Source organism: Malaclemys terrapin, chromosome 7 (assembly GCF_027887155.1).
Source record: "Malaclemys terrapin pileata isolate rMalTer1 chromosome 7, rMalTer1.hap1, whole genome shotgun sequence".
Lineage (NCBI taxonomy): Eukaryota > Metazoa > Chordata > Testudines > Emydidae > Malaclemys > Malaclemys terrapin.
This window is the reverse complement of record NC_071511.1, coordinates 83,605,526-83,633,244: the sequence shown is the minus strand read 5'-3', so window position 1 is coordinate 83,633,244 and position 27,719 is coordinate 83,605,526. Positions and strand designations below refer to the sequence as shown.

General features: G+C 39.0%; 1 protein-coding gene across 2 annotated transcripts in view; it reads left to right on the top strand.

The window, feature by feature from the left end:
- RUFY2 (RUN and FYVE domain containing 2) overlaps positions 1 to 22,546 on the top strand; it is a 59,014-nt gene extending 36,468 nt beyond the window's left edge. For both annotated transcript variants that reach the window (XM_054034762.1, XM_054034760.1), the window contains exons 13-18: positions 1,804 to 1,923; positions 3,885 to 4,014; positions 8,534 to 8,628; positions 9,971 to 10,019; positions 17,216 to 17,293; positions 18,322 to 22,546. In XM_054034762.1, the coding sequence (XP_053890737.1) occupies positions 1,804 to 1,923; positions 3,885 to 4,014; positions 8,534 to 8,628; positions 9,971 to 10,019; positions 17,216 to 17,293; positions 18,322 to 18,465 (616 nt within the window). In that variant the 3' untranslated portion in view covers positions 18,466 to 22,546. The remainder of the gene's footprint in view (positions 1 to 1,803; positions 1,924 to 3,884; positions 4,015 to 8,533; positions 8,629 to 9,970; positions 10,020 to 17,215; positions 17,294 to 18,321) is intronic.
- Positions 22,547 to 27,719: the final 5,173 nt, after the last annotated feature.

Sequence of the window (27,719 nt, the reverse complement as noted above, 5' to 3'; positions counted from 1 at the left end):
TTACAATTACAAACACATCAAGGAACTTCATTACAACACATTGTCTTGTAGAGTGGACCCTAACAGTTTTTCATACCTAGGCCAAATTCAGATGCTTTAAAATAACATGGTTCAAGTCCAGTCTGTTGTCATTTCTGCACTGGCAGTTCTTGGTAACTGTCCCACCAGTGCAGCTTCACCATTGGTAGCATGAGTGTAGATGGGGAACTGGAGCTTTTATTAACATGAAATCTAATTCTGCTGAGATGTCTAGTAATGCTGGTGCACTGTCTGCATGAGCCCTCTCATTGGTTGTCTGATAGCACTGCAATGGTAGGCACTTTCCCAAAGATGGCCAGTGTAGATGCATACTACTTTATAAAACATTAGTAGGTGGGCTCCCTAACATGGTTGTGTTTGTAGTGTAGACAGGGCCAGTAAGAAAGCTTTCATTTAATTTTACATTTAACAATGATTAAACTGGGAGTTGTATGTTACTCTACATTCAGCTGACTGGGACGTGATGATTCAAGCCAAGCCTTGAGAGAAGAGCTCCTCAGTTTTCTCTGAACAAGACTTTGAGGGCTTGTGTATGCTACAGATGCTACAGCAGCACAGCTATGGTGCTGCAGCAATGCTGTACTGTAGACACTTGCTACAGCGACAGAAGGGGTTTTCCATCACTGTAGTTAATCCACCTCCTTGAGAGGTGGTATTCTTCTGTTGAACTAGTGGTGTCTAGACTGGGGCGTAAGTTGGCTTCACAATGTCTTTTGGGGGTGTGATTTTTTTTCCACACCCCTCAGTGCAATGTAACTAGGTCAACCTAAGTTTTAGGTGTAGACCAGGTCTTAGAAGGGAGAAAAGAGGCAATTGTAAAATGAGATACCTCAATTGGGCTGGGGCTCTGAATGACATTTTACTGGCTACTCTAATCTTCCTTGTATATCCCAATAAGACAGTTGAATATGGAGTAACATACAATTTTTGAGTTAGTGTTTACATTTCAGTTAAATTTAAACCCCATATTTTTTGGGCTGAAGAGAAGGTCAAACAGAGATAAATCTTGATGCATTGGTGAGGTATGAGTGAGAGGAGAGGGCTATCCAAAACAGGAATGCAAAATCCCTTTCAAATCAAAAGGAAAGATCTTAAATGAAAGCCTGACTTCTGTTATTTATTCAGTTTTATTTGTTTTGTTTATCATATGGAGCTATTTTAAACTATGATTTTTAATACACATTATTTAAATGTATTTAATAATGTTATTTATTAGTGGTTATTCTGTAAGTATAGTAAGATGCTCCAGGGTGTGTTCTGCTGTCTTACTACAGCTGTGTTCTTGCTATCTGATTCCAGTGTTCCGTATTCAGGCTCATGTCTGAATTCAATCAAGCCATTCCAGCACAACACACACTGTCTTATTGATTCATTAGTATAGACAAAGTAGTTACTGTACTTCTACAGTTCTTGTAAAAATGCCTCCCACAATAAAACATATATGTACGCTCAAAGTTAGAGCAGTAAGAGATATAGATCAATTATAAAATCTGTATGGTTATGCTTTGATGGCATCTGTTAACGGTGAACATAAAATAAAAACAAATTGGAAGACTTAATCTGCTTTTCTTTCTGTAGTGAAAACCAGAAGCTAGATTTCTAGGCATTGTGTGGCTCTCTCGTTTGAGTTTGTGAGTTTCCCCCAATCTTTGTTTTTATTTAGAAATGTTTCTATTTCCCCATTTTTCTTTTATTTGTCTTCTTCACCCTTTACACCCTAGTTCTAGCCTCAGTTTTACCCAAAGTTGATTTGAATTACACCAGATTGCAGCAAGCAGAGAAGTCTCAAGTGGAAGCTGAGAATGAGGACAAGAAATTCAAACAAGACTGTATGAGTAAATCTGAAAACCTGCAGAAAGAAATCTCCCGAAAAGAGAAGCAGCTGTAAGTATACTTCCCTTTTGGAAAAAGTATAAGGCACTTAAAATCTTTTTTCCTTTTATGCTTACTTTAAAACATTCTGTTAACTAAAAATGTAGGATACATCACATAATACAGGCAGCACATTACTGATGATCTTTAACTGGATAAAGATGCTGTCTAGGAAAATGTGTATTAGGCAAGGGCAGGGTGGAAGAAAATCTGTCATTCCAAGTAAATCAAGCTCCAAATGAATTTTTTAAAATAGCTGTCCAGCCAGAAGAGGGGGAAGAACAGGCATGTTTTTTGGCTGAAGATACAGTCTTAATTCACTAGGGAAACAGTAGTTAACAGGAACAAAAATTCTAAATTTATAATAAACTAGATTAACCCACATTTTATTATTGTAAATCCTGTAGATATAGCAGCATAAATTTACAGAAACTGCATAGAACAATTAAACTATTCAGGCTTGAAAAAGAAGCCAAAATCCTTCGAAGTGTTGGTAGCTGAAAGGCACTCATGAAATCCTTGAGTCTGCTAGAAACTGAAATATTAAATCAAGAAATAAAAGCCAAATTCTGCTTTTACACCCGTGGAATTCCCTGGACAGGTATTTGGTCCAGAGAATCAGGGCAACCACAAGTACTGATGAAACAGGCAGTAATAGCAGAAATTAGCACTTAGACTGTGCTTTCAGTGCACTTTATGAACATCCCTGTGAGGTTGGGTGGTATTTCCCCCTATTTTAGTGAGAGAGAGAAAGAGAGTGAATGGCCTAAGACTACAGCAAGGATTAGTGAATGAGAGTGAATGACCTAAGACTACAGCAAGGGAGTTCAAAGTTTCCAATCTTGTGTTCAGACCACATTGCCTCTCTTACTAATTTGAGTATCAATACTTGTTCAACCATCATGACAAATGTTCGCTTTACCACCACAGTCATCTTCACAGATTTTGGCAAAAGAGCAGTTCAAACCTCAACCTTAGAATTCCGCAATTCTGAAACCTCAAGGTCATGTTCACTTCTGATCTTTTCCAACAAACAAGATGCTGAGGTAGTGTCCCAAAAAGTAAGTTTTTCCTTTAAAAAATGACTTAGCTATCCTGTTATAAAATCAATATGGACACAAGTTCCTCCTGAAAAACTTTCATAACTACAGTCAGATCTTTCCACCTTCATTAGGTAGTAGGATTTCAATCCAGCAGTTTACTCTCACCTGCCGTTAGTTTGTGTTTTCTGTGAAGCTATAAGGAATCATTCTTTGTCCATTTAAGTTGATGACAGAATGGCAACAGTGGATCCACTGACAGATTGGCCCCAGTTCCTTTAACTGTAATCCAGTAGCTGTGATTAGTATAAAGCAGAGCCTCCTTTATATCATCTGTTGGATAGGAATTTCAATAATATCCAGCAACTCAAAATACTTTACACTGTATTCAAGATACTTTAGAAGTTATATATTCTTAATTCTGTCCCTATAATCTCCACTCTGAAATAGAAAATAGAGGCTTTCCATTTAAAGTCTTACTAATACAACAGCTTTTATGAGCTCTAGAAATGCATTTAACCACTCATCTTCTTTCATATACAAGATCTGTATTATAATAAAGCTACATGACACTTAAGACAAACAGGAAAGTTCTCTAATATGCATGTTTCAGTTGCCAAAGAATAGTTACTAGGACAGCAAATTAAATCATTGCAAAAGCTAGTTCTTCAGAATTGTTTGACACCCTCAAAACCTCTCTCAATGAAAGCCCTCTATTTTCTTATAACTTGTTACACTTGTATACAAAATCTTCTTAGGAAATTGCAGATAAATGTCACAATATTAAAAATAACGAACTTGTAAACAAATTAAAATAGCAAACTACTGTTTTTTGGGCTGGACTGATAGTGAAACTAGAAAATTGAAAAGGTGTATTTTGTTAAAAAGATTATACTGAAATGCACTATGATGGTCTTTTGTTTGCAATTCTAGTGTTCAACTGGAAACAGATTTGAAGATAGAAAAGGAATGGAGACAAACCCTGGAAGATGATCTGCAAAAGGAAAAAGAAACTTTATCTCATCTGAGAGTAGAGACCCAACAAATAATTTGTCTTAAAAAAGTAAATTCTGGAGGAAAACTTTTCAAATTCATGTTAGCTGTAATCTAAAAGTGAACTTGCCAGGCTTTTAAAATATAAATTTTAACACTCCCAGATCTGAAATACGTAATGGAACAAACATTTAGGCTTAAAAATACAAATAAATAGATTTAATTTTTTTTTTAAAAGCAGTCCCTTCTGACCCCTGTAGTCTTGAGTTCAGGATTCTGTGTTTTCCATAAAGAATAGTGAAATCCACATTCTCCTTTCTGAATCATACTGAAGGATATCTCATTAAAATCTTGTGATGGGCCAGTGACGGTAAATGTTCTAATCCGTCAAACCCCGTTTATCTTGCTACTTAAAAATTTCACTGATATCTATAGTATCTTTACATTTCTTTACCTTGGAAGTGATTGAAAAGAAGCAAGTATGTGGAGGAGGAACTAAATAGCCTGCTTGGTCATTTAGCATCAAACTGAAATGAAATTAATTTGTGAGTTGCTACCGTTGCTCTTAGAATTGGATCTGAGATTTGAACAGAAATAGATATTTTCATGTCCCAGCCAGACTCCCAACAGTCACAATTTGGTACTGGAAAGGCTGATGTTAGAGGCTCTGTTAGGAGTTCCTGAAATCCTTTTGGCACACCTAGATTCTGTTTCTTTTCCAGAGGAGTTACTTAGAATGGTCAACCACAAGCAGAATAAAATAATCAGAAATCACTGCTGGGATTCAAGTAGAGTAAATTCTTTTGAGAGAAATTCAGGAGGCTGAAAACCATGAGGAAAATGGAGTCTGCCCAGACTAATGCTAGGAGGCACTGATAAGGGAGAATAGGTTTAATTAACAAACTACTGTGGGTAAGAGAGAGTTTTTGAAAAGTGCTCACTAACCTTAAAAATTGCCTGAATATATAGAAATTAACGGACTGTACCATGGGTAAATATACAAAAAATTGCATAGATTCAAAATGTCATTTTAAGTTTAAAACAATTAAAATCTTTCAGGCTGAAGGAAATTACACAGTCAAAAATAGAGGAAGCAATAGATTAGTGAACAGTCAGGGGGATAATGCATGATCTGAAACAGGAGAGCAGTGTTTCCACTATTGTGTATTAGACTCCCAAATAAAATACTAAAAAGAGTAACAGCAGTATATTCACAGAAGGATATTCCTTAATGGAATGAATATTTATTGTATACCTATCTGACACACTCAGTGTGATAGGATTTCAGGAACCTACTGTTGTTTTCAAGTACCATAATTGGAAAGAATCCACCCATAGATGTTACGGTTTTTCAGGATTTTATTACTCGGGCCAATAGAACTAAAATATATTCTAGAGACATAAACTATAGAGTTAAATTATTTGTTTCAGTTTCTTTAGTTTTTCAGGAGCAAGTAACATAAAGCATATTTTCTATTTAGAGCAGCTAGCTTAACTGGTAAAACTCAGTTAATAAATTTGAGGATATTAGTGTCTCATTTAAGAGAATTTGATCCTCAATTTTGCCTGTTAAGGCACATATTAACAAATTGGCATGTGTTCATATACATTGCTGCTGAACTCTCCAGGACTGGTATCAGAGCTGTGTACCCTCTTCTGTTGGTGTAGCCCTCTCAGATGGCCTATCATAGCCTGTGATTGGTGGTATCGTTAGCAAGAGGTAAGGCACACTTGGATGGCGTTTGGCTAATTGCTCTTGTCTGTTTGACAATGAGGCAGCAATTAGTTAGTAGACGTTTTCAGGTAGCAAGAGTTGCTGGGATTTTTATGGTCTCTTTCGTGCAGTTCAGTGTTTGGGCTATATTTTTGTGAAGAGCTCAGATACTAACGTGAATGGGTGTTTACAAATCTTTAAATAAGAATTTTAATTACATTCTGAATCTTCATTTAAAAAAAATAAATTAAAAAAAATAAAAAAAGTCATGCCCTGTCAGGCATGGTACCAGATTTTCCCCAGATCCCATACTGACTGCGGCTAGCACCTTGGGAGAAATTTTTGAGGCTGGCCAGTTTTCTGTCCTATGTCTTGGACTTGAGTGCCCAGTGTCCGGTACCCTTTGCCCCTCTGCCCCTTACCAGATATCAGCAGTTGATATTTCTTGACTTGAGGAACCAGTTAATGTAAATAACAGCTAAAGAAAAAGAGAGGGGGGGATCTTAAAGAAAATTTTATTAGGCAGTCAAGAAACCAAAGCAAACCAGACGAGAAGTAAGTAGACTTAAAACATATGAAGGTCCGAAGTTACACCCAATTTCACCTAATGTAGGTGAAAACTTTGTTCTAGAGGCAGATCTGAGGTAAAAATGCTTGTATTGTTAAACCGTGTCTGCTTGTTTCATCTCTGTCTCTTAGTATCACGGTGTCTAGAGGATAAGTCCATCTGCTCTCTTTGTTAGCCTACTTTCCTCTACACTTCCTTGGTGTCATGTGTCTTATCTCTGACTTCCTCTTGGTTTATGCTGAGAGCCAATGAAGGAGTGAGAGCTCTCCTCTGTATTCTTTTCAGGGTTTCATACTGTCATCATAGTATATGAGTGTCCCCTTCCTCTTCTAGACGTGCCATTGCCTCTCTGTTAGTACCCAGACTATGTAACTTTTTGACAGGGCTTACAATTGGAAGGGACTCAAGTAATCAAATCCAGTCTCCTGCTATCACAGGCAACCCTGTCCATATAATCTCATTCATAAATTTATCAAGATCTGTCTTAAAACTAGTTTTAGTATCTTTAAACTTTAAGTATTTTTAAATATTTTCAAGTGATTTTATTTTTCTCTCTCTTTCTGCACATCTACTATTGGATATAATATTTAATGTCAACCATATTCTCTAGATAGGCTATTTGCTGAATTCAACAGGTGTATATGCAGCTTCATGCCTTCCCCATGCAATGTCCTCTTTCCTGCTGAAACAGTGCATTGAATGCTCATTTATATAGCTGCTCTTATCCCATCCCATGTTAATCTTTGCATCACAGTGCTTAGTTGTTGTTATATTCAAAATATAGCATTGCTGGGTTTTGAAGAGGAATTAATTCTTGATTTGCATTTTAGGATGAGGCTTAGTTAAAAAAGAAAGAATAAGTCTTAAGGAAGAGCAGACATGCTTAATTTTTAAAGAACTGACTATGAAAAGAGAGAAATATTGTCCAAAATATTTCAGATTTAGAAAGTTTTTCAAGATCTACAGTAAAGAAGCCAATTGAAATTGTCTTGTTTCAAATTACCACTTGTAACTGATCTACTGAAAATAATTATTCTATAGATATTTTATTAATTAGTCATCACCTCTCTTAGCTGTTTCGAAACCAGAGAATCATAACTTTTTTTTTTTTAAGTAATAAGGATGTGTGTGTTCCTTTAGAAAACTGTCATCTGACATCATTAAATTGTAAGATGAAATACCCATCTGTATATAGTAGAAAGAAAAATGTGAATTCATTACTTCTTATGAGAAAAAGAATCCCTGACTCATACGTTCCAAGTAATGTGTTTTCTCTGAAACAGTTAAGATCACAGCCACCTAAAGTAGGGCAAAAAAAAAGGCCTCCAGCTATTTGAGGTGTTTGTGATCTCAGCGGTTGTAAGGAAAATGGGAAGATGAAGATGCCAGAAAGATAGGAAAAAAGTGAATGTTATATGAATTGTACTCATAGGTGCATGAATACTTTTTCAGCAGTAGAGTTTGAAAGCCAACTGTTTGTCTGCCACTTCTGAGGTGAAGTGAGCATAAAATTTAAATATAAAGCAAATGTAGATTAAATAGCAGCAGAACATCCTTTCTAAGCATGTTTGTTATACCTTTCCACCTGCTAAACTTATTTCTCAGATACCCATACAATATTTTTAGTGACTAATGGGCAAAAGAATTGTGTCCAAGGAAGGATGCTGGGGCAGTAGCATACTGGGGGTGGCATAGGCTATGTGAGCCACAGTGTTTCATGCTCCTGCAGATCTGCTAGGACTATGCCAGAGACAAATTTCTTAGGAGAATGTGAAGCATATTTAAAAGGGTAAAGCGCATTTAGCCACATATATATTCTTACCCTTTCTTTGGTCTGCCTTAATCCCACCAAGCCTACCTTTCCTTTCCAAGAATGGGGTTTCCCTTAGTATTTCCTAGTGCCTGATCCAAAGCCCATCAAAATCGGTAGCAGTCTTTCCATTGACTTCACTGGGCTTTGATTTGAGAACTTACAGCAGAAAAGTTTGAATAGTACAGGAGGAAGCGACAGTCACATAACATTACTGGATGTGGAACACAGGCAAAACCACTGGTGGTAATTATGTTGACACGTCTTCCCTCTTTCCACCATCACACAACTTTGTTTATGGGGTTGCTATTTATCCTTTTGAGATTACCAAAATATTATTAGTGAATATTGCCCCTTCCTTTAACCTTCTGACTTGACATACAATACTGGTTAACATGTAAAGTTCTAACACTTGCTTATTACTTAGAAAGTTACTTTTATGTACTATGTTATTTCTTCTTCTTTTAAAAAAATGCCACCTTTTATTTTTTTTAAAGGAATTCCTTAAACTACAGGACAAAAATAGGCAGTTGAAAAAGATATGTCATGACCAAGAAGAAGCTCTCCAAGAACTGGCCTGCAAGCTTAGCGAGTAACTTATTTTTCTTGATGATTTTTGCAATGTAAAATTCAAGATAAAGCTACTGAAAATAACTGTGCATCTACCATGGAAATTGAGACCATGGAAATTAGGGAGGATTACTGGCTTCAAATGAAATTTATTCAGTTCAGTAGGAGGAAATTATCTGATAAATTTTCAGAAAAGAAAGGTGTGTACAAATGGCCTGGGTCTGCATTTCGAACAGATTTACCTTCACATTAGGGTGGTGGATAGCCTCTAGCAGCCATATAATGGACTTAATTATGTCCATCTCAGAAAAACCAGCCCTAATTAAATATGCTTTGGGCAATCTAAGAAATTCCTCAGACTTGTCTGTTGAAGATCTTCCTGTCTCTTAATAAATGCATTCAAGACATTGTTGGATAAAGTTTGAGCATTTGTGTGAACTCCATTTCACTAAAGACTAATTCTGTTAGGGATCAATAACTGAGGGTTCCACAACAGGAAGATTCATTATAATTTGAGATGATTGCTCACATGGATCCCATTCCCTACTCTTAGGCAATGTACATCCCTGGCATATGAGCTCAGAAGCTTTTAGCAAGTAGTGATCATTAGATGCATGCACACGTTCAATCCTCTCCAAATGTGCTAGGATTCCAGGGTATAACATGGGGTGCAACTCCAAAGACTGTTCATTTCATTAGACCATTTATCAGCAGTGGGCTTTGAACACAGTTCAGTGTCCTTTAACACTTTCCTCCTTGGTATTTTTGAGGAATGCTTTCTCCTTTTTAAGGATATTTTTCTCTTGTAAATAGTCATGCCATGACAAATGCTGCTGTGGTTTACATCCTATGTCAAAAAGAGTAGTATCATGTAGCCTAAAGCCCTGTTTATACTGCTTTGTTTTGCACTGGTGTAGTTGGACCCGGGGTAGATGTTCTGCAATGGAATAAAATTGCTTGTACTGGTGAAATTTAACACAGTAAGTTCCAAACCCCATTTTGCACCAGTGCAGTATGTCAGCATTAAGAATTTGCATCTAGATTTAGTTACATTGGCGTAAATTTCTCAAGTCTATACAAGCCCTAAACATATGCCACCATTCATAGGATTGCAAACTCTTTGGAGAAGAGATCGTGTCTTCCTTGTGTTTGTATAACACTGAGCATATTGGGGCCCTGAACTTGATTGGGGCCTCTGGGTGCTACGGTTACTATAAATATTTTTAACAATATATCAGCCAGAAGTTCATAATAATTTGCCTTTGACTTTTAAAATAATTGTAACTTCTAAAGTATTTTAACCATATGTGGTAACTAAATACTTTCCATAAATGTCTAAACTATATATAATCTTCTATGTTTAGATCAAAGCTTAAAATAGAAGATATAAAAGAAGCAAACAAAGCATTACAGGTTAGTAAGATTTGGAGGAAAAAGGTGGGAGGCTTTTCTTATAATTATTTTCTTGAACATTTTTAAATACATGAGAAGAGATTTGTTTCTCCAAAGGTAAGCATTTAGGATAGATTTTCATTTATCTGGTCTCATGCGCCAGGATGAGATAAACAGGCATGCTCTGAAGTACTCAAAGGAACAGTTTAACTGCTTCTGACCTACTTTAATTTTGTTTAGAATGTTGCGATGGGACCTTGGTTTTTGTTTTTAATTTGCTATCAAAATACCTTAATCTTTTAGTTTAAAAAAACTATATTATATGAAATAAGCCAATATCTCCTTGGTGAAGTTAAATTCCAGCATAGGTTATTTACTCCTAAGGAACTCAATTATTACTGAATATAAATTTATATAAGAAAGCCTGGTGAAATGTCCTTGGAGCTTTTTAGCTTCTGGATGTTGGGTGCTATCCTGAATGCTTATGAAGCTCTCTGGGGCAGAGACCATCTTCTTGTTATTTGTTTTTACAGTGCTTAGCACAATGGCGCCTTGGTCCATGACGTGGGGCTCCTAAGCCCTACTATAGTTAGAATAATTAATGATAAAATTATTTTCATGTAACACTTGTTTGAAATAATTTCTTGTGTTCATTCATCTACACCTCAAGCAGAGTTGTGATTTATTGATTGTTTGTTTGGCCAAAAAGAACTTAACAGTTCACAATGGTGCTATCCATTTCCCCAATCTGAAGCATTAGATCAGGGGTTGGCAACCTTTCAGAAGCGGTGTGCTGAGTCTTCATTAATTCACTCTAATTTAAGGTTTCGCGTGCCAGTTATACATTTTAACGTTTTTAGAAGGTCTCTTTCTATAAGTCTATAATATATAACTAAACTATTGTTGTATGTAAAATAAATAAGGTTTTTAAACTGTTTAAGAAGCTTCATTTAAATTTAAATTAAAATGCAGAGCCCCCCCAGACCAGTGGCCAGGACCCGGGCAGTGTGAGTGCCACTGAAAATCAGCTCGCGTGCCGCCTTCGGCACACGTGCCATAGGTTGCCTACCCCTGCCTTAGATTGTTGCCATATGAGAGGCAGCATGGTCCGGTGGATGGGGCTTTGGATTTGCTTATGTTCTGTTACTGGCTAGCTGTGGGACACTGGGTGAATCACTCCACCCTTTGTACCTCCTTTTCTTTTTTTGAGTAGTGTCCCTGTGGGAGCTCCACTTCAAATGCGCATGTATCCCTGCGCCTTTGGAGATTTGTGGTAGCAATGCCTGTTTGACCTGCGCATGCCTCCTACACATCCTCATGCCCCATACTGAGACTATATAAAGCTGTGCAGGCAAACCTCCCTCAGTTCCTCTCAACCACCGACAGAGTTTAGCGTGTGCCTGTTTGCTTAGCGCTTGTTTGCCTCTTTTATTAGTGTTTAGCTGTAAAGTTAGTAGAGTAGGTTCAGTACCTTATAGTTGGACTGTTTGTCCCCTTTTTTCTTTTCTTAAATTTTTTTTTTTGTTTTTTTCTTTTCTTTCCCCCCCAATGAGGGGTTTGAGTAACTTTTTTTTTTTCTTCTGTCGGGAATCTGGGCTACCTGGGCTTTAAAATGTGTCTCTCGCATAGAGAAGCAGTCCCTCTTAGTCATGGGCACTCCTACTGCATTCATAGTTTGGGAAACTCTCATACTCCTAGCAAGTGTAAAATCTGCTTGTCCTTTAAGGGAATATCCTGTAAAAACAGGGAAATTTATTATAGACTTTAAATGATAAAAAAAATACTATATCTCAGCCAGAGACTGAGTTTTTTATTCTCACCCAGCACCAAACTCTCTGGTCATGGAAGCAGTCAATGAAAGGGGCAGGTGGTGTACCGAAAAGGCCACTCCTTATAATAATTGATACCAGATATGTCAACTGGTTCATAAGAGCTGTTCATCAGCAACAGTTCAGGATAGCTCATCACCAGGCGCTGATGTCAAAATATGACTACCTGAACTATGAGAAGTTTAATGATTTTATTGACCATTTACTACAGGAATGTCGAGGACAGTTCTGTGCCATAGTAAAGGAGGATCAGGCTTTTGTAAAAGACCTCCCTGTAGGCTTCACTAGATGTGGCTGACACTGCAGCCGGGTCTGTTTCCATTGCAGTTGTGACAAGGCTAGCTTCCTGGGTTCAGTTGTCTGGGTTTCCGCAGGAGATGCAATTAACCGTGAAGGATTTGCCTTTCAATGGCCAGAAGCTTTTCATAGATTCCACAGACAACTCACTTCACACCCTAAAGACTAGGGCAACACTTAGGTATTTAGGAATATATGCATTTGCTGATAAGAGAAAATGTAGATGTCTCAAAGATCCCACCCTATTCAATTTTCTGTCTCCCATAGAACACTGGAACCAACAGCTAGAAGGTAAAGATTTTCAAAGAAAAGGCTTGTAACTACCTTGATTGCATCATCTGAGCCTTTGGCATTGTCCAAACATCATTTTTGATGGTTTGGTCTAGAGTCCAGACCACCCAATGACCAGACTTTATCAGCTGTGTTACACATACACCCCTTCCTCAATTTGGACACCGCTTCTCTGTGTTTCATCAAGCATGGGAGGCTATAACATTGGACAAATGGGTATTGGAGGCGATTACTTTGAGTTATACAATCCAATTTACCTGCCCCTTCAACTACTTGCCCCCTCACGATTAATCCTTACACAGGAAATTTCATCACTCCTAAATCTAGGAGCCATAAAACCAGTCCCACAAGGGAAAAGGGTTCTATTCAAGATACTTTCTGATACCCAAGAAAAATGGATCTCAGAGAACTGGTCAAGGATGTCAGACTCTTAAAATTCAAGATGGTGTCCCTAGCAGATGTAATTCCTTTCGTGGAATCGGGACTGGTTTGCGACCCTCAACCTCAAAGATGCCTACTTCCATGTAATAATTCATCCTTCCCACAAAAGAGTTCATCAATTCACTTTCAATCATAATTGTTACCAATACCAGCTCCTACCCTTCGGTCTGTCTTCAGCCTCTAGGGAACTCTCAAAAATTATGGCAGTTGTAGATGCCTACCTCTGTTATCTAGGAATAACTGTCATTCCCTACCTCAACAACTGGCTCCTCAAAGTTGGTCATATCAGGAGATATAGTCAGCAGTGCAAACAACAATTTCAGTATTCTGAAGTCTAGGCCTGCACATAAATCTTGAGAAATTCATTTTCTCAATGATTTCTCTTCATAAGAGAACTTCCTGATTTCATAATGGGCAGATCTTATCTCCCTCTCACCTGGTTTCTTGCTCTAAGGAATCTTGTACAAAGAGTGCAGCTCAGCCCTCAGGTTCCAGCAAGGACATGTCTGCAACTGCTGGGACACATGGTGGCTTGCATTTTGTGACACACAACACCAGGTTATATCTTCAGAGTCTCCTGGGATAGCTCAGGACTGTTTGTGTACCCAACAAACTTGGTTTAAACAAGCAGGTATTGGTACCTAGATAGATTCTACAGTCACTCACCTGGTGGCTGAATCATTGCAAAGTTTGTGCAGGAATACTGTTCAGCCAAAAACACCTTACAGTTATATTAACATTGGATGCTTCCCTCTTGGGATGGGGAGCACATTTGGGTCTTCACACAGTCCAAGGCAAGTGATCACAAAAGGAACAGCGCTTGCACATCCATCTGTTTGAATGAAGTGCGATCAGAAATGTTCACCTCCACTTTTTTCCCTGCTCAGAAACAAGTCCATCAAGATCTTGACAGACAGCATAGCGTGCATGAACTATATCAATCATCAGGTCCAGAGGATTTCCCTCCTCACTCTGTGCCAAAGTGATAAAGCTTTGGAATTGGTGCATCACCACTTGGATAGTCATCTTGGCTTCTTACCGCCTAAGGATACAAAATACCATGGTGGACAACCTGAGCAGAGGTTTCTCCATAAATTTTGAATGGGAGTTGGACTCTGGAGTCCTCAGCAAAATATTCCTAGTTTGGGGATTTCCAGAGGTTGACTTTTTTGCCACAGCAACCAAAACAAAGTGCAAGAAATTCTGTTCCAGAGGAGGATTCAGTCCCCAATCTCAAGGAGACTCTTTCCTCGTTACATGGACCAAAGATCTTTTTTATGCATATCCTCCAATTCCATTGTTCTTAAAGGTCCTTATCAAGATCAGACAGGACCAAGCCAAAGTCATTCTGACTGCACAAACTTGGCCAAGCCAAGTTTGGTTTCCCAACCTCATCAAACTCACCTCTCATCCTCTGTGGCAGCTCCTGATCATATCTTGATGGTTGTCTCAGGATCCAGGTCAGATGATTCACTCTAATCCGAATGTCCTGCAACTGGAAGCTTGGTTCCTCAGTAGTTTTCAGGACAAGAGATCACATGTCCATTGGAAAACAAAGATATCATTAAATAGCAGAAAGGAATCTACTAGACACACTTACCATCTTTCTCCGACCCACTCATCTCTTTCTTCAATCCTGGACTACTTGTTGGAGCTAGAACTCATGGAAAGGCCTGAATTTTTTTTTTTTTTTTTTTGACAAGCTTCATTTAATGGCAATGACAGCTTTACATGTGGTAGAAGGTTTCTCAGTATTCACTCATCTGACCACAACAAGATTCCTAAAAGGATTTATCATTTTTTCCCTCAGTTTAAAGCCCCCGTGCCACTTGTGAGATCTTGACTTGGTTCTTAATTGCCTCATGAAACAACCCTTTGTGCTTGCTGCTACATCTCCCTTTGAAGACCTGACTTCTTGGTGGCCATCACCTCTGCTAAAAGGGTTGGGGAGATGGGGACTCTAATGGCAGATCCTTCTTTTTCTGTGTTTTCCAAGAAGAATGTATCTTTACAACCTCATCCAAAGTTCTTATCTAAGGTGTTCTTTGGGTTTCATATCAACCAAGCTACTCACCCTCCAGGTTTTTTTCTTAAGCTGCATCAGCCTACAAAGTAGTCTGTCTTTCATACACTGGACTTTGAGGGTGTAAGCCTTTTCCTTGAACAGAACTAGGCCATTCAGGAAGACCCCTTAGATTATTTTTGTTTCTGTTTCAGATTGATCTAAGGGAGTGCCTGTTTCTACTCAGGGACTTTTTAAATGGATCTCTGAATGTATTATTGCCTGTTATGATTTTACTCAAAATACACTTCCCCTAAGAGTGACTATACACTCTACTAGATCACAGTCTACAACTGTAGTCATACTCAAAGATATTCTAGTTGCTAAAATTTGTGGGACTGCAACAAGGTCCTTGGTGCACACATTTTCCAATCACTATGCCCTAATTCACGCTGCAAGATCAGATGTGTCAGTAGGCAACACAGTTCTTTCTTCAGTGATGAACTCAGTTCTGAAACTCCCACCTCCTTAAAGGGTTACTGCTAGGGAGTCATCTAAAGTGATGCACCAACAGGGATACTACTCAAAGAAGGAGCAGAGGTTATTCACTTTGTGCAATAACTGGAGTTTTTTGAAATGTGTCCCCCTGTGTGTGTGTTTCACTACCTGCCTTCCTCCCCTTTGCTTCAGAGCTGCTTCTGTGGGCTTTGCAGTAGAGAAGGAACTGAGGACAGTTCACCTGCGCAGCCCTACATAGCTTCAGTATGGGGCATGAGGATGTGTATGGTGCTTGTGTGGGCCAGATAGGCACTGTTATCAAAAATCTCTGATCAACGGCACCGGGGGTGCATGCGCACCTAAAGTGGAGCACCACAGGGACACACGTTGCAAAGAACTCCAGTTACTGCACAAGATGAGTAACCTGTCCTCCTCCTCCCACTCTTTATTCCTCTTGTTTATTTAGCCTGTGTAACATTACCCAGGGTACAATCTGGACTGTTGAACAGCTGTGTTCCCTCAAATCTCCAAGTTGGGGTGCCTTTTACAATTCTTTGCTGTAAGAGCAAACACTTGTGGTCCTGCTCTCGCACAGCCTCTAAAACATGTAAAATCGCTCCCAGTTGAATTACATGAATGCTTTGGCCACTCGCTCATGAATTACATACAGGGCAACACCACCAACTTCCCAGTCCCAGACCTTCCCCCAGAAATGTGCATCTTGTATTGTCCAGCTCTCTATTGGACAATGCAAGCTCATATAAGGTCCGTGATTTCATTGGTGGAAAATGATACGCACAAACCTTGTTATCTCAAGTAGAGATTCCCAACGCTTCAATACAAACACGCACTGGTTTAGATAAAACAAGTTTATTAACTACAGAAAGATAGATTTTTAGTTATTGCAAGTAATGAGGCATAAAAGTCAGAATTGGTTACAAAAAGGAAATTAAAGGTAAAATGCAAACTAATACAGAATTTAACAAGCTAAGTGTACTTAAAAGCAAAAAGAGTTTTCTCACCATATGCTTACAGCAATCTGGCTGGATTGCTTCAGCCAGGACCTCCCCCGATTCAATTATTCTTCCTTTGTTTTTCAAATATTGTTTATGTCATGAGTAGAGATGAGGGGAGAGGTATTTTGTGGTGTGTGTGTGTGTCCTCTGTTCTTACACCATTCTCCCCTCCTTGAGGATTATTTCCAGCTGGGGTTCAGGTGACCGTCTGTTTATACAGGAACCACAGTTGACCCCTATTGTCAATATGTAAAGTTCTTGCTTAACACTCTTCTTCATGCTGAAGAATGGCCACTTAACTAGGTGTTAGTTTATGATAATCCATTTGATTATGTTGATACCTGGTCCCACGTCAGGGTGTCTTTGTCTCTGAAGAAGTGGTTTGAGCCAGCTTTTCTAACCTTGGAACATGTCAGAACAATGTTATACAGTAAACTCTTACAACTTTACATACAATGTTGCCACACATATTTTACCCAGACAATAATGATCAGCAGATTGAGTTTTCAAATGATACCTCACAAGGCATACTTTGTACAAAATTTATCATAGTTTTGTAAAAAAGAGTGAACATTGGGTACAGACTGTCACAGCCTGTGCAAATTCTTTTGGGGCAGGCTCCATCTCTTATGTCTTTCATGTGTTTATACAGTGCCTCATGCACTGGGACACTGATCTCAGTTGGCATGATGGTGGTACAACTCCAAATGCTACTGTAATATCAATAATAAAGAATAGTGCTTCTGTTGAGCACTCCTGTCCACAAGAGCCCCAAAGTTTGGATGTGTCACAAATATTTTGTGTTCTTTGAAAAAACTTTTCCTCTCCTCCCCTCCCCTCCAGGGACAGGTTTGGCTGAAAGACAAAGAAGCTACACACTGCAAGTTATGTGAAAAGGAATTTTCTCTTTCCAAAAGGAAGGTAAGATTGGGTAGAGATCTATATCAATTCCCAGTCTTTAAATGTCATATGTAAAGAACATTCAATTTACTACTCTTAGAGGTACAGCAGAGACTCTCACACATGAATTAATACATAGTTATTTTAGGGACATGTCCTAAAATGCTTATATTTGAACGTCTCCGTCTGTGTTTGTTGTGTACATACAAACATGGGCCCTGATTCTACAAGGTGCTCCATGTGGGCAGATTCCTCTGCCTGCACAGAGCTCCACTCATGACTTCAGGGGCTGGTCTGTGCAATGCACCTTGTAGGATCAGACCTTTAAGTAACTTTTTAAGTGCACTGAGATCTGTTACTGTCTCAAGTAAATTATTACAGTTGGTGATATGCATGTGTATCATATTTAAACAGTGTTTGCAATGCATATTTATACAAGAGACTAAGAAAATATGAATGAATATTTTGAATGAGTATGAATTTTAAAACAGCTTGATGAAGGTTGTATTTGGGCATGTGCTTTAACTGCTTCTGAAATTAAATTATCTCAATCATTTTATTTTTTTTAATTTTAAATCCTTTTAGCTACTAGATGAGATTCTGGACAGATCATTTCATTTTCAAATCAAACCCATATTTGACTTCTACAAATGTAATTCAAGACATTTCTAGCATGTTATTTTACAGCATACATGATGCTGCATGCATAGGTCTTTAAGAGCAAAATCAAGCCCCAGTTAGTGGTAACATTATTTATAGTGCATTTTCATTTGATTTTGGTAATTTTAGTTGTACTTCACTTAGGTCAGAAAAAAAAATAGGGGGTTAATAGATTGGTAGCCTGTCTAGAAAAGCATTACAGATTGGGGTTTTTCATGTGTTGTCCTGTCATCTTTACAAAACAGCCATCACACTTCTTACCTAGAATTTAAAAGTTTAATTTCAAAGAGTTCTGTTTCTGTATTTGTTATGACAGCTGATTATCAAATGTATAACACACTTTCTGTATTCATTTTAAAATATCCTTTGTTTTTTCCATCTTTATTTAGCATCATTGTAGAAACTGTGGTGAAATTTTCTGTAATGCCTGTTCTGACAACGAACTGCCTCTACCATCCTCGCCAAAGCCTGTACGAGTCTGTGATTCCTGCCATGCGTTTCTTATACAGAGATGCTCTTCTAACATGCCATAAAATTCCTCTACAAAATATTTATGAACTATTGCTATTTAACATATTATATAAAAAGATATAATGTAAAGTATTAACATGTATATTCCTGGAATACAGGTATGTGGTTTAGTTTTGGATTTTCAAAACATACTAAGGCCTGATCTACACTACAAAGTTAGGTTGATGTAAGCCACCTTGTGTTTACCTAGTTGTGCATGTGTCTACACTTAGGGCAGGTCTTCACTATGGGGGGGGGGTCGATTTAAGATACGCAAATTCAGCTACGTGAATAGCGTAGCTGAATTTGACGTATCGCAGCCGACTTACCCCGCTGTAGGGACGGCGGCAAAATCAACCTCTGCGGCTTCCCGTCGACGGCGCTTACTCCCACCTCCGCTGGTGGAGTAAGAGCGTCGATTCGGAGATCGATTGTCGCGTCCCATAAATCGATCCCCGAGAGGTCGATTTCTACCCGCCGATTCAGGCAGGTAGTGTAGACCTAGCCTTAGTCTCCTACTGATGTAAGCGGCCTGTTATGCTGACGTAGTAACACCACCTTCCCAAGTAGCGTTGAGCCATGGTCAATGCATCATGAGTGTAGATGCTGCGTTGCCCATGTTGACTCTAACAGTCCTCCTGCAGCTGTCCCATAATGCCCAACACTGACCGCTCTGGTTTGTTGTGTAGACGTGGCCTAAGGGAGTTAGATATCCAGCTCCTATTGAAACTTAATGAGAAACGGGTGTCTAGCATCGTTGCGGTCCTTTACAGATCCTAGCCTTTAATATTTGATTCTGTTTGTTGCACTCAACAGGCAGCAAAGGAATAAAAGGTTTTATATAGTTTTAATGGAGAGAGTATTTCATATTGAAGTTTTTCTTCAACAGAGTTCATGTAATAGTATTTAAAAGACATTGAACAAAAGTTTGACAGGAACCTATTACCTTTTCTACCCAAACACAGACAGTGGGAATTTGAATAAACGTGCAGGCTAATTAAACAATTTTGTAAAATATATTAAATCAATCTTGTTTAATTAAGCATAAGTATTTACATAGTTAACATTTCCCTTATTTTTAGTTATCTACTTATTTAAAAAAAACTGGGCTACTATTTTAGGAGAAAATATACCCTTATAATGGCCAAAATTACTCTCAGGCCTGGTCCACACTAACCCCCCACTTCGGACTAAGGTACGCAAATTCAGCTATGTTAATAACATAGCTGAATTTGAAGTACCTTAGTCCGAACTTACCACGGGTCCAGACGCGGCAGGGAGGCTCCCCCGTCGATGCCACGTACTCCTCTTGCCGAGCTGGAGTACTGACGTCGACGGCGAGCACTTCCGGGATCGATCCCAGAACATCGATTGCCTGCCACCGGACCCGGAGGTAAGTGTAGACGTACCCTCAGATATATGCAAACAACTTCCATTGATGTCAACGGAAGTTCCATATGCATATCTGAGGACAGAATTTTAAATTTAGATTAGTCATAAGTGTACATTATGTATTTGCCATATTACATTAGAAAAAAATCACTGCTTCACACTCAAAACACTGTTTCATTATTGTGCCTGTTTTTTAATACTTTTGATCTTCAGATTTCTGAGATAAACGGGAATATGTTAATTACATTGAAAAATCGTCTTTAGGAGGAAATGATTCCATAAATGTAAATTAAATATATTTTGTGCTCTTTTAGGTCATATTCCAACTGAGGCACTACAGTAAAGTTTTTCTTTTCATAATGTTTACAGGATACAAAAATGTTTTATTTACTTTTAATTATTCAGTGGCGAAAAAAGGAAAAATCCATATTTTTTTTTAGCAGTATTCTATCTGGTTTTTAACATTTCATCCCCTAGTTTACATTATAATACTTTATTTAGAGGCTTAATATTGAGTTAGTGCATAAACATCTTTCTGTTCCTGCTACCAACTGCAGAATATGTTTACATCAAGATAAAATGCTTTAAAAGCTAAACGTTTCAATAAAATATACACTAATCGTGGTCTAACTGCAAATTTCAGTAGTGAGTTAGTAAAATGTTTTAGTCAATCAACTTCCAGGAGTGATTCCATTTAGTTGAAAAATATTAAATGAAGGAGCAACTGAATTACGAGGCTATAACTCTTTAATATTAAAGGTTTTAAAGTCCAGTATTACTACTTGTTTAAAAGAAGCCTATCTAAATAAATGAGAGAGAATAGAGTTGTAAGGCTATGTCTACACTACCGTTGGTTTGACAGTGCTGCAGTCGATGCACCTGGGGAGCGATTTAGTGCGTCTAGTGAAGACCCGCTAAATCAACGGCAGAGTGCTCTCTGGTTGACTCTGGTAGTCCACCGGGAACAAGAGGAGTAAGGTAAGTCGACGGGAGACTGTCTCCTGTCGATGCAATGCGGTGTAGACACCACAGTAAGTCAACCTACGCTACATCGACTCTAGCTATGTTATTCACACGGCTGGAATAGCGTAACCTAGGTAACTTACTGCAGTAGTGTAGACATAGCCCAATACTAAGCAGGACGTGTCTTGTGTTAATAGGTTGATCATCTGTTTTAGCTGCCACCTGGCAGCAACAACTATAATTAGGTTGCATAATATCTTCTGTTCTAACTCCCTGTTTTCACTGTTGTAACTTTTTCATACTCACCTTTTGAACTAAAATTTTCCAGACTTGATATCTGCTTAAAATGAATTTTGTTATGGAAACTTTTTGAGCAGGAACAGTTTGGCCTGTTTTCACTATGAGGATAGTGGAGGTGGGGAAATACTTTTTCAATTTAGAAGAAAAATTGCAAGGTTTTTTCAGGTGAGAAAGGTGAAATATGGAAAGGAAATAGTCATAATTGAAGCTGTACACAACATTGTTCTGGAGCAAATTGGGTTTGATTTGACCAAATGAGTGTTTGAAAAATCACTAGCCCCTTCCTTTAGACTTAGGCATTCTCCATTAGGGGAAGGCTCTGGCTGATGAGATGCTGTGCTCCTGAGGAGCTTAAGAACTTCACCAGCCCAGAGCTTTGTGTAGCTGCAGTGTTAATAGGGTGTAGAGGCGACGGCTCCTCCTGTTCCCTCTGTGGGCTTGACTAGTGTTTTGTATAGGCAAGCTGACCTGGACTACATACACAACACTCCTTAGACTGCATTTCTACTTTGACAAGTAGCTCTGTGACAATGGTATGTAATTAGTCTGTATCAATGCATACAAACAAAGGGGAGAATTAGGGTTGAATGTGAACCCTTAATTTTGTCATATCCTGATATTTGTTTGAGTGCTTAACCATGGGACCTTAATGCTTTTTTGTATGCTTTGTGTGTGCAGTTCTTATAGCACTAAGACCCTTTCCTTGATTTTTCAGAACTTCAAATTTGATAATTAGAAACTTCTTTGAATCTAATAGAGAAGTTTCTGTTCTGATCTTACCTAAGGTAGAGTGGATATCTTGAGTTGTGTGAAAACAGAGTCTATTCTGGGAGCAATATAAAGAGGTGAGATCTGAACTGTCAACATTTTTAAATTTACAGTAACCATTTCTAGACAGAAAAATGTAGTGCATTGTCTAGGTTTGGATTTGTACATTTGCACTGATAGTAAAGTATTTGTACAATAGAAATTCTTAGAGGAGTATTGTTTTGGTATTAGGAAGAGCAGCACTAAACTGGATTTATTGATAATCATCAGAATATTTTTTTAAAAAAATTGGTCTCTTTGTTACAAAGAGTCTTTACAGTCAATAGGCCAGATTCTCCAGCATGTTATAGCCCTTTCGCATCAGTCTACCAATGCCAAGGCTCAATAAACCATACGGCCAGTATAATGGGCTGTATGACAGCCCTCAACCTAGGGAGTGTGACCAAAGCACCCTAACTCTGTCATTCTCTGTCTGAACAGTCCAGGGCTTTGCACTCACTTACACCAAAGTGAAGGGTATACTACATCAAAGACAGATGTAGCACTGGGATCAGGGAGCTGGTAACAGTTCTTGCTGACACGCCTCCTTAGCTTTGTCGGTCATCTATTTGAGAATCTGTCTCTAGTACAGGGATGGGCAAACTTTTTGGGCCGAGGGCCACATCTGGGTGGGGAAATTGTATGCAGGGCAGGGGGTTGGGGTGTGGGAGGGAGTGCAGGGGGGGCTCAGGGCAGGGGTGTGGACTGTGGGAGGGGGCTCAGGGCAGGGGTTGGGGTGCAGGAGGGGTGCAGAGTGCAGCAGGGAGCTCAGGGTAGGGGGCTGGGGTGTGTACGAGGGGCTCAGGGCAGGGAGTTGGGGGGCGGGGTGCAGGAGGGGTTCAAGCTCCGGCCCGGCGCCACTTACCTAAAGCGGCTCCGGGGTGACAGCGGCGCACACTGGGGTCAGGGCAGGCTCCCTGCCTGCCCTGTCCCCGGCCCTGTGCCGCTCCAGGAAGTGCTGCAGTCCTTGGGGGAGGGAGGGCAGAGGGCTCTGAGTGCACTGCCCTTGCCACGCTTCCAGGTACCTCCCTGGAAGCTCCCATTGGCCGCAGTTCCCCATTCCCAGCCAATGGGAGCTGCGGGGGGCGGTGCCTGGAGGCAAGGGCAACGCACGTGGAGCCCTCTGCCCCCCGGCCCGGGGTCCGCTTCTGAGAGTGGCGCCGGGCCTGCAGAGCCACGGGGGGCAATCCCGTGGGCTGGATCCGGCCCACAGTTTGCCCACGCCTGCTCTAATACCTGATGTGAACTCCTACTGAAACCTTCGCAGCAGACTTATGAACTTCTGTTAATGCCTTAATGGGTTGTTTACATCAATCCTAAGTGCATACACTTTGGATGCCACATGCACAGATAAACTCTTTATGTCAAAATGATGTACAGTACCAAAGACAGACAGAATGGACTTGTTTTGGTGCAGATTCTGCCCCTATGGGTGTATAGAATAAGTGGTTCCACTGCATGTGGCGGGGGAGAAGAATGGATGAGGGTTGGGAGTGAGAGAAAGTCCAACAGTGTGGTGTTGAGACTAATGATTGTGACTGCACTGAACTATTGGCTAGGCCTCAGTAAAGAGAGATGCAACAATTACTGTGCTTACTGCATACTGCAGGCTGTTCTAGCAAAAGCTATTTGTGCTCTGTAGTAAGCTAACTTTTGCAGCAAAATTCCTGCATTCAGTGACCTTTCACTGTGGTAGGTGTCTTAAAAGTAAAAAATTGAGGTTTTTAATTAAATATGAAAATGAAGAGTATAATCAGCAGCCTGTTTATTTTAATATTATTTCTTATGTTTCCCTTCATTTTGAGTTATTGATATGCCAAATTTTTTTTTGCACTGACCACATAACTGTATTGTAGATGCTGTCCAGAGCAAAGCTGGAGATTTTGCCAGCTACCCAAGAAATACTTGGGCCTTTTAGCACCTGGGTGGGTGTGGGAGACAGTCTGAGATTGTTCGAAGAACATTTGCAAATGTTCCTTCTAAAGTAATCAACAATTTAAATGTCAACCAGTGAAATATTTGTCATCTCTAGGTTTCAGAGCCATGTAAATGAATAGGAAAGTTCACATCTCAAAGTTGTTTCAGGCTGTGCAAAAGCAGGCAGATATCACTACATCAGTCACACTTGTGTTGCATTTTCAAGTTCTTTGCAACTGTAAGTGTTAGAATATTTATTAAAGATGTGTAATTGTATGGTAAAGTCTGCAGTCATGGACAATATAGGGTCACAAAGCTGTTCTGATCCTTGGTGAGAGGGGAAAATTCTCTCTTCCCATCACCTCTCAAACCTGCAGAACTCAGGCTGTGTGAGTGAGAGGGTTTGAGTCAGCGTGACACGACATGATACATCCTGCCCTTTTTAAAAATGGATATTGCATGGCAACTGTCTGCTACTAGATCATGTGTACCTATTCCTGTAGTGTTTGATATCAGTTAAATAACAATACACCCAGCAATTATTACATGGGATGACATCTCTATAAGTTGCATTTAGCATACACCTCACCTGAACTCTGCTCACCCATTTCTACTGGGACGACTAACAATCCAAACTTTTGACCAGTTTGAAAAAAACAAACAAATGAAAACCCACTCTGCCAGAATAAAGCTTCTTTCTTCCATATGAATGCCCCAATCCTGCAATAAGCTTTGCACTCTGAGTTCATTGTGGGATTGGGCTCCAACTGCAGAATGTACTCCTAAATCTGCACTTCTTTTGTGTTAATCCTATCAAATAGGGTCCTGTTCTCCAAGTCCTCTCCCTCCAAAGAGCTCAGTTCAATGCCATATCCTTTATCACACCACATACTGGCATGTCTTCCTTTATGACTTCCCATCACTTCTTGGGTCAGCCTCTTTTTCCCTTGATCTCTTGGACTCCAATAGTTGTCAGGACTGCACTTTACATGGCTAAGCCTTCACGCCCTAATTTTTTTTAATCTATCAGTGTTACTATGAACATGTCTCTTAACAAGACATTCCCCACCAGGTCTTTCTTGTTTACACCACTCATCCATCTCAAGATTTGCATTTCTGTGGAACAGTGCTGTTGTTCAACACTCAAGTGTCATACACTAAAACTGGATGAACCACTGTTTTCTAGACTTCTCTTTTAAGCTTACTGGTAACTTCCTATCTCTTTCCATTTGACCCAGGCATTTTATTCTAGCTCTAATTTTGTTCTTCTTTTCCCCCAAATCTGCACTGGCCAATGGAAACCCGAAGAGTTATCAGCCCAATTATTTCCTTTATCCACAGATTTGGATCGCTCCTATTATAGGAGCAAGATGTTTTGAAACAATTCCATTTTTTAACTCAGCTTCATAAATCATTCTTGCACATAAAAAGCTTAGCTCTAGCTTTTGAGAGTAGTCATGCAATTAATGTTCTACAGATCATGCCAAGAATTTAATTGTAATTGCTTATGTAGCTTTTGTAAAGAATTTTTTTTAAGATTTTGAGAGTTTTGTAAATTAAAATAATGCAAATGTTTGTAAACATGTAATTTGTTTGAAGAAATAAAATGACATAACCAAACTGTGCACATAAGCTATTATTTAAGTATTTTGAACACTGGACAGTTTCCACTATTAAAATACTTTGTCTTAATATTGCGTCACACAACGGGCTAAATGCTGCTCACTTTATTCCTGGATGTACTACCCAGCAGTGGGACTGCGTGAATAAAGTGAGCAGGATTTGGCCTAGTATGTAGATTTGCACTGGTTTAGTAGTACCCCAGCTTTCCATGACACCTGATCTCGAAAGCTGGAGAAATACACCCCTCTGGCTGATACCCTGAGAGCTAGGAGCTATGAGGTCCAAATTCATGCATTGATCGTTGGAGCCCTGGGCACGTGGAACCCCAGTAACGAGCCAGTGGTGAGAGAACGTGGAGTCGGTCAACACTATGCTTGGCTGATGCGGCAACTCGTCGTCAGACGCCATCAGGTGGTCAAGGGGTATTTACATAGAATACATCACTGGACATCAGCAATCCCAGGAGGGATGAGCTGGAGTGCCGATGAGAAGCAGTCAGGAAAGTAACATACTTCTCTCATGGACTTTTTTTTCTCTCTAAATTAACGTATCCTAAATTTTCAATTACTGAGGGACAATCTTCACTCATTGATTATATTTTTCTTTCTGCTACCAACTCTGTATAACTTCTTTTCATGAGTAATGTACCCAAATGCATGGATGCTAGATATCTAAACTGTATTCTTTAAATTCATTCACCTCAATTTGGGTTAGTGCTGATTATCCACTATATGTATCTTATGACTTTAAAAACAACCGTATTGTAGATAATCTAAGCACTATACTCATATGTACAGACATTTTCCTCAACGTATGTATTATATAATTTAACATTAGCTTTAATAAAAATTTTAAATCTAATTTTTTATAGAGATGTAATCAAATAAATTGGGAACTAATGTAAATTATCTTAAAATAAGAAAGTATGTATCTTACTAAAATTTCAATATTGCTTAATTACTGCACTGCCTTCCTGCTTAAACCTCTATAACTGAAACTTTAAGGTTTCCAAATTTTTGTAGGGGAGAAAAAGTTTATAGCACAAACTAGTTTCTTAGAGTGCTTTAAGGAAGAAAGTGCAGTATTCACCATTTCTTTGTAAATAGATAAAACCACTACCCTCTTTATGTTGCTCAACCCATACTGCCTTGATTTAGGACTATACTAAAATAGCATGTGGATAACACCATCTCAAACATTAGAAATCCATCTTAATAGGTTTACTTGGTCCTGCTACAGTGTAGGGGGCTGCACTTGATGCCTTCTTGAGGTCCCTTCCAGCCCTACATTTTTGTGATGCTTTTTTCTTTTTCTGGATGGCTTTGAGTAAAGAGCAATTACTTATCTTATTAAGTAACTAGTTCTGCAAGATATTTTTGACCAGAAAGTATCTTTTTCCTTCTCTCTTTTACCACCAACTAAAACTAGCTAAGGATGGAGAGCTGCTGCCTATGTTTATAGCTCTCTGTACTTGAATACGATCAGGTCACTTGCCAATTCTTAGCCTTTCCACCTGATCTATTAACTTCATAGGTTGCCCCCTGCTGTGAGGCTTATCATGGAAGAGATGGTGTAGCTTTTCTATTTGGAATCTGTTTATCCCTGAGAGATATTTCAGATTTAACATTGAACTTATTGGCATAACGTGAAGGTGTTGCTACCATAAAGGCTGTAAGTCATTTCCCAGACCTGAGGAAGAGCTCTGTGTGCCTGAAAGCTTGTCTGTCATCAACAGACAATGGCCCAATAAAAGATACTAGCTCACCCACCTTGTGTATTTATTTCTAATCACTTTAATAACTTATCTTCAGATAATTAAACTTCAGATAAGCAGTTCTAGTTCAGTATCAGATGGTAGTGACCCACTGACTGAAAACAGGCCAGGTAGATGGCAATGCGTTGATCTCATTCCATTCCCTCATATCACAAAAGACACCCTTTGCTACCGCAATGTAACAGAATGCACTTACCTTTGGCAGTTGGACCTTTTACATAAGAGTTAAGTCACAGTGCAACAAGTTGTATGAAAAAGCTCTTTAAGTAGATTTCTATAAGAGCTATCCACCATGTTTCAAAAGCAGAAGCTAGGAATGAAGCAAGGAGATGCACAACTTCAGCTATTTTATATGTATGCACCTAATATTCAATAGGTCTCTTTCAGTGCATGTGCAATAGTTATAGCTAGGGCCCTGTGTAAATCAAGATTTAAAAAAAAAACACACCTTCATAACTAAAGGGCAAAATATTGAATTTGCACTGAAGGAATTTTACAATT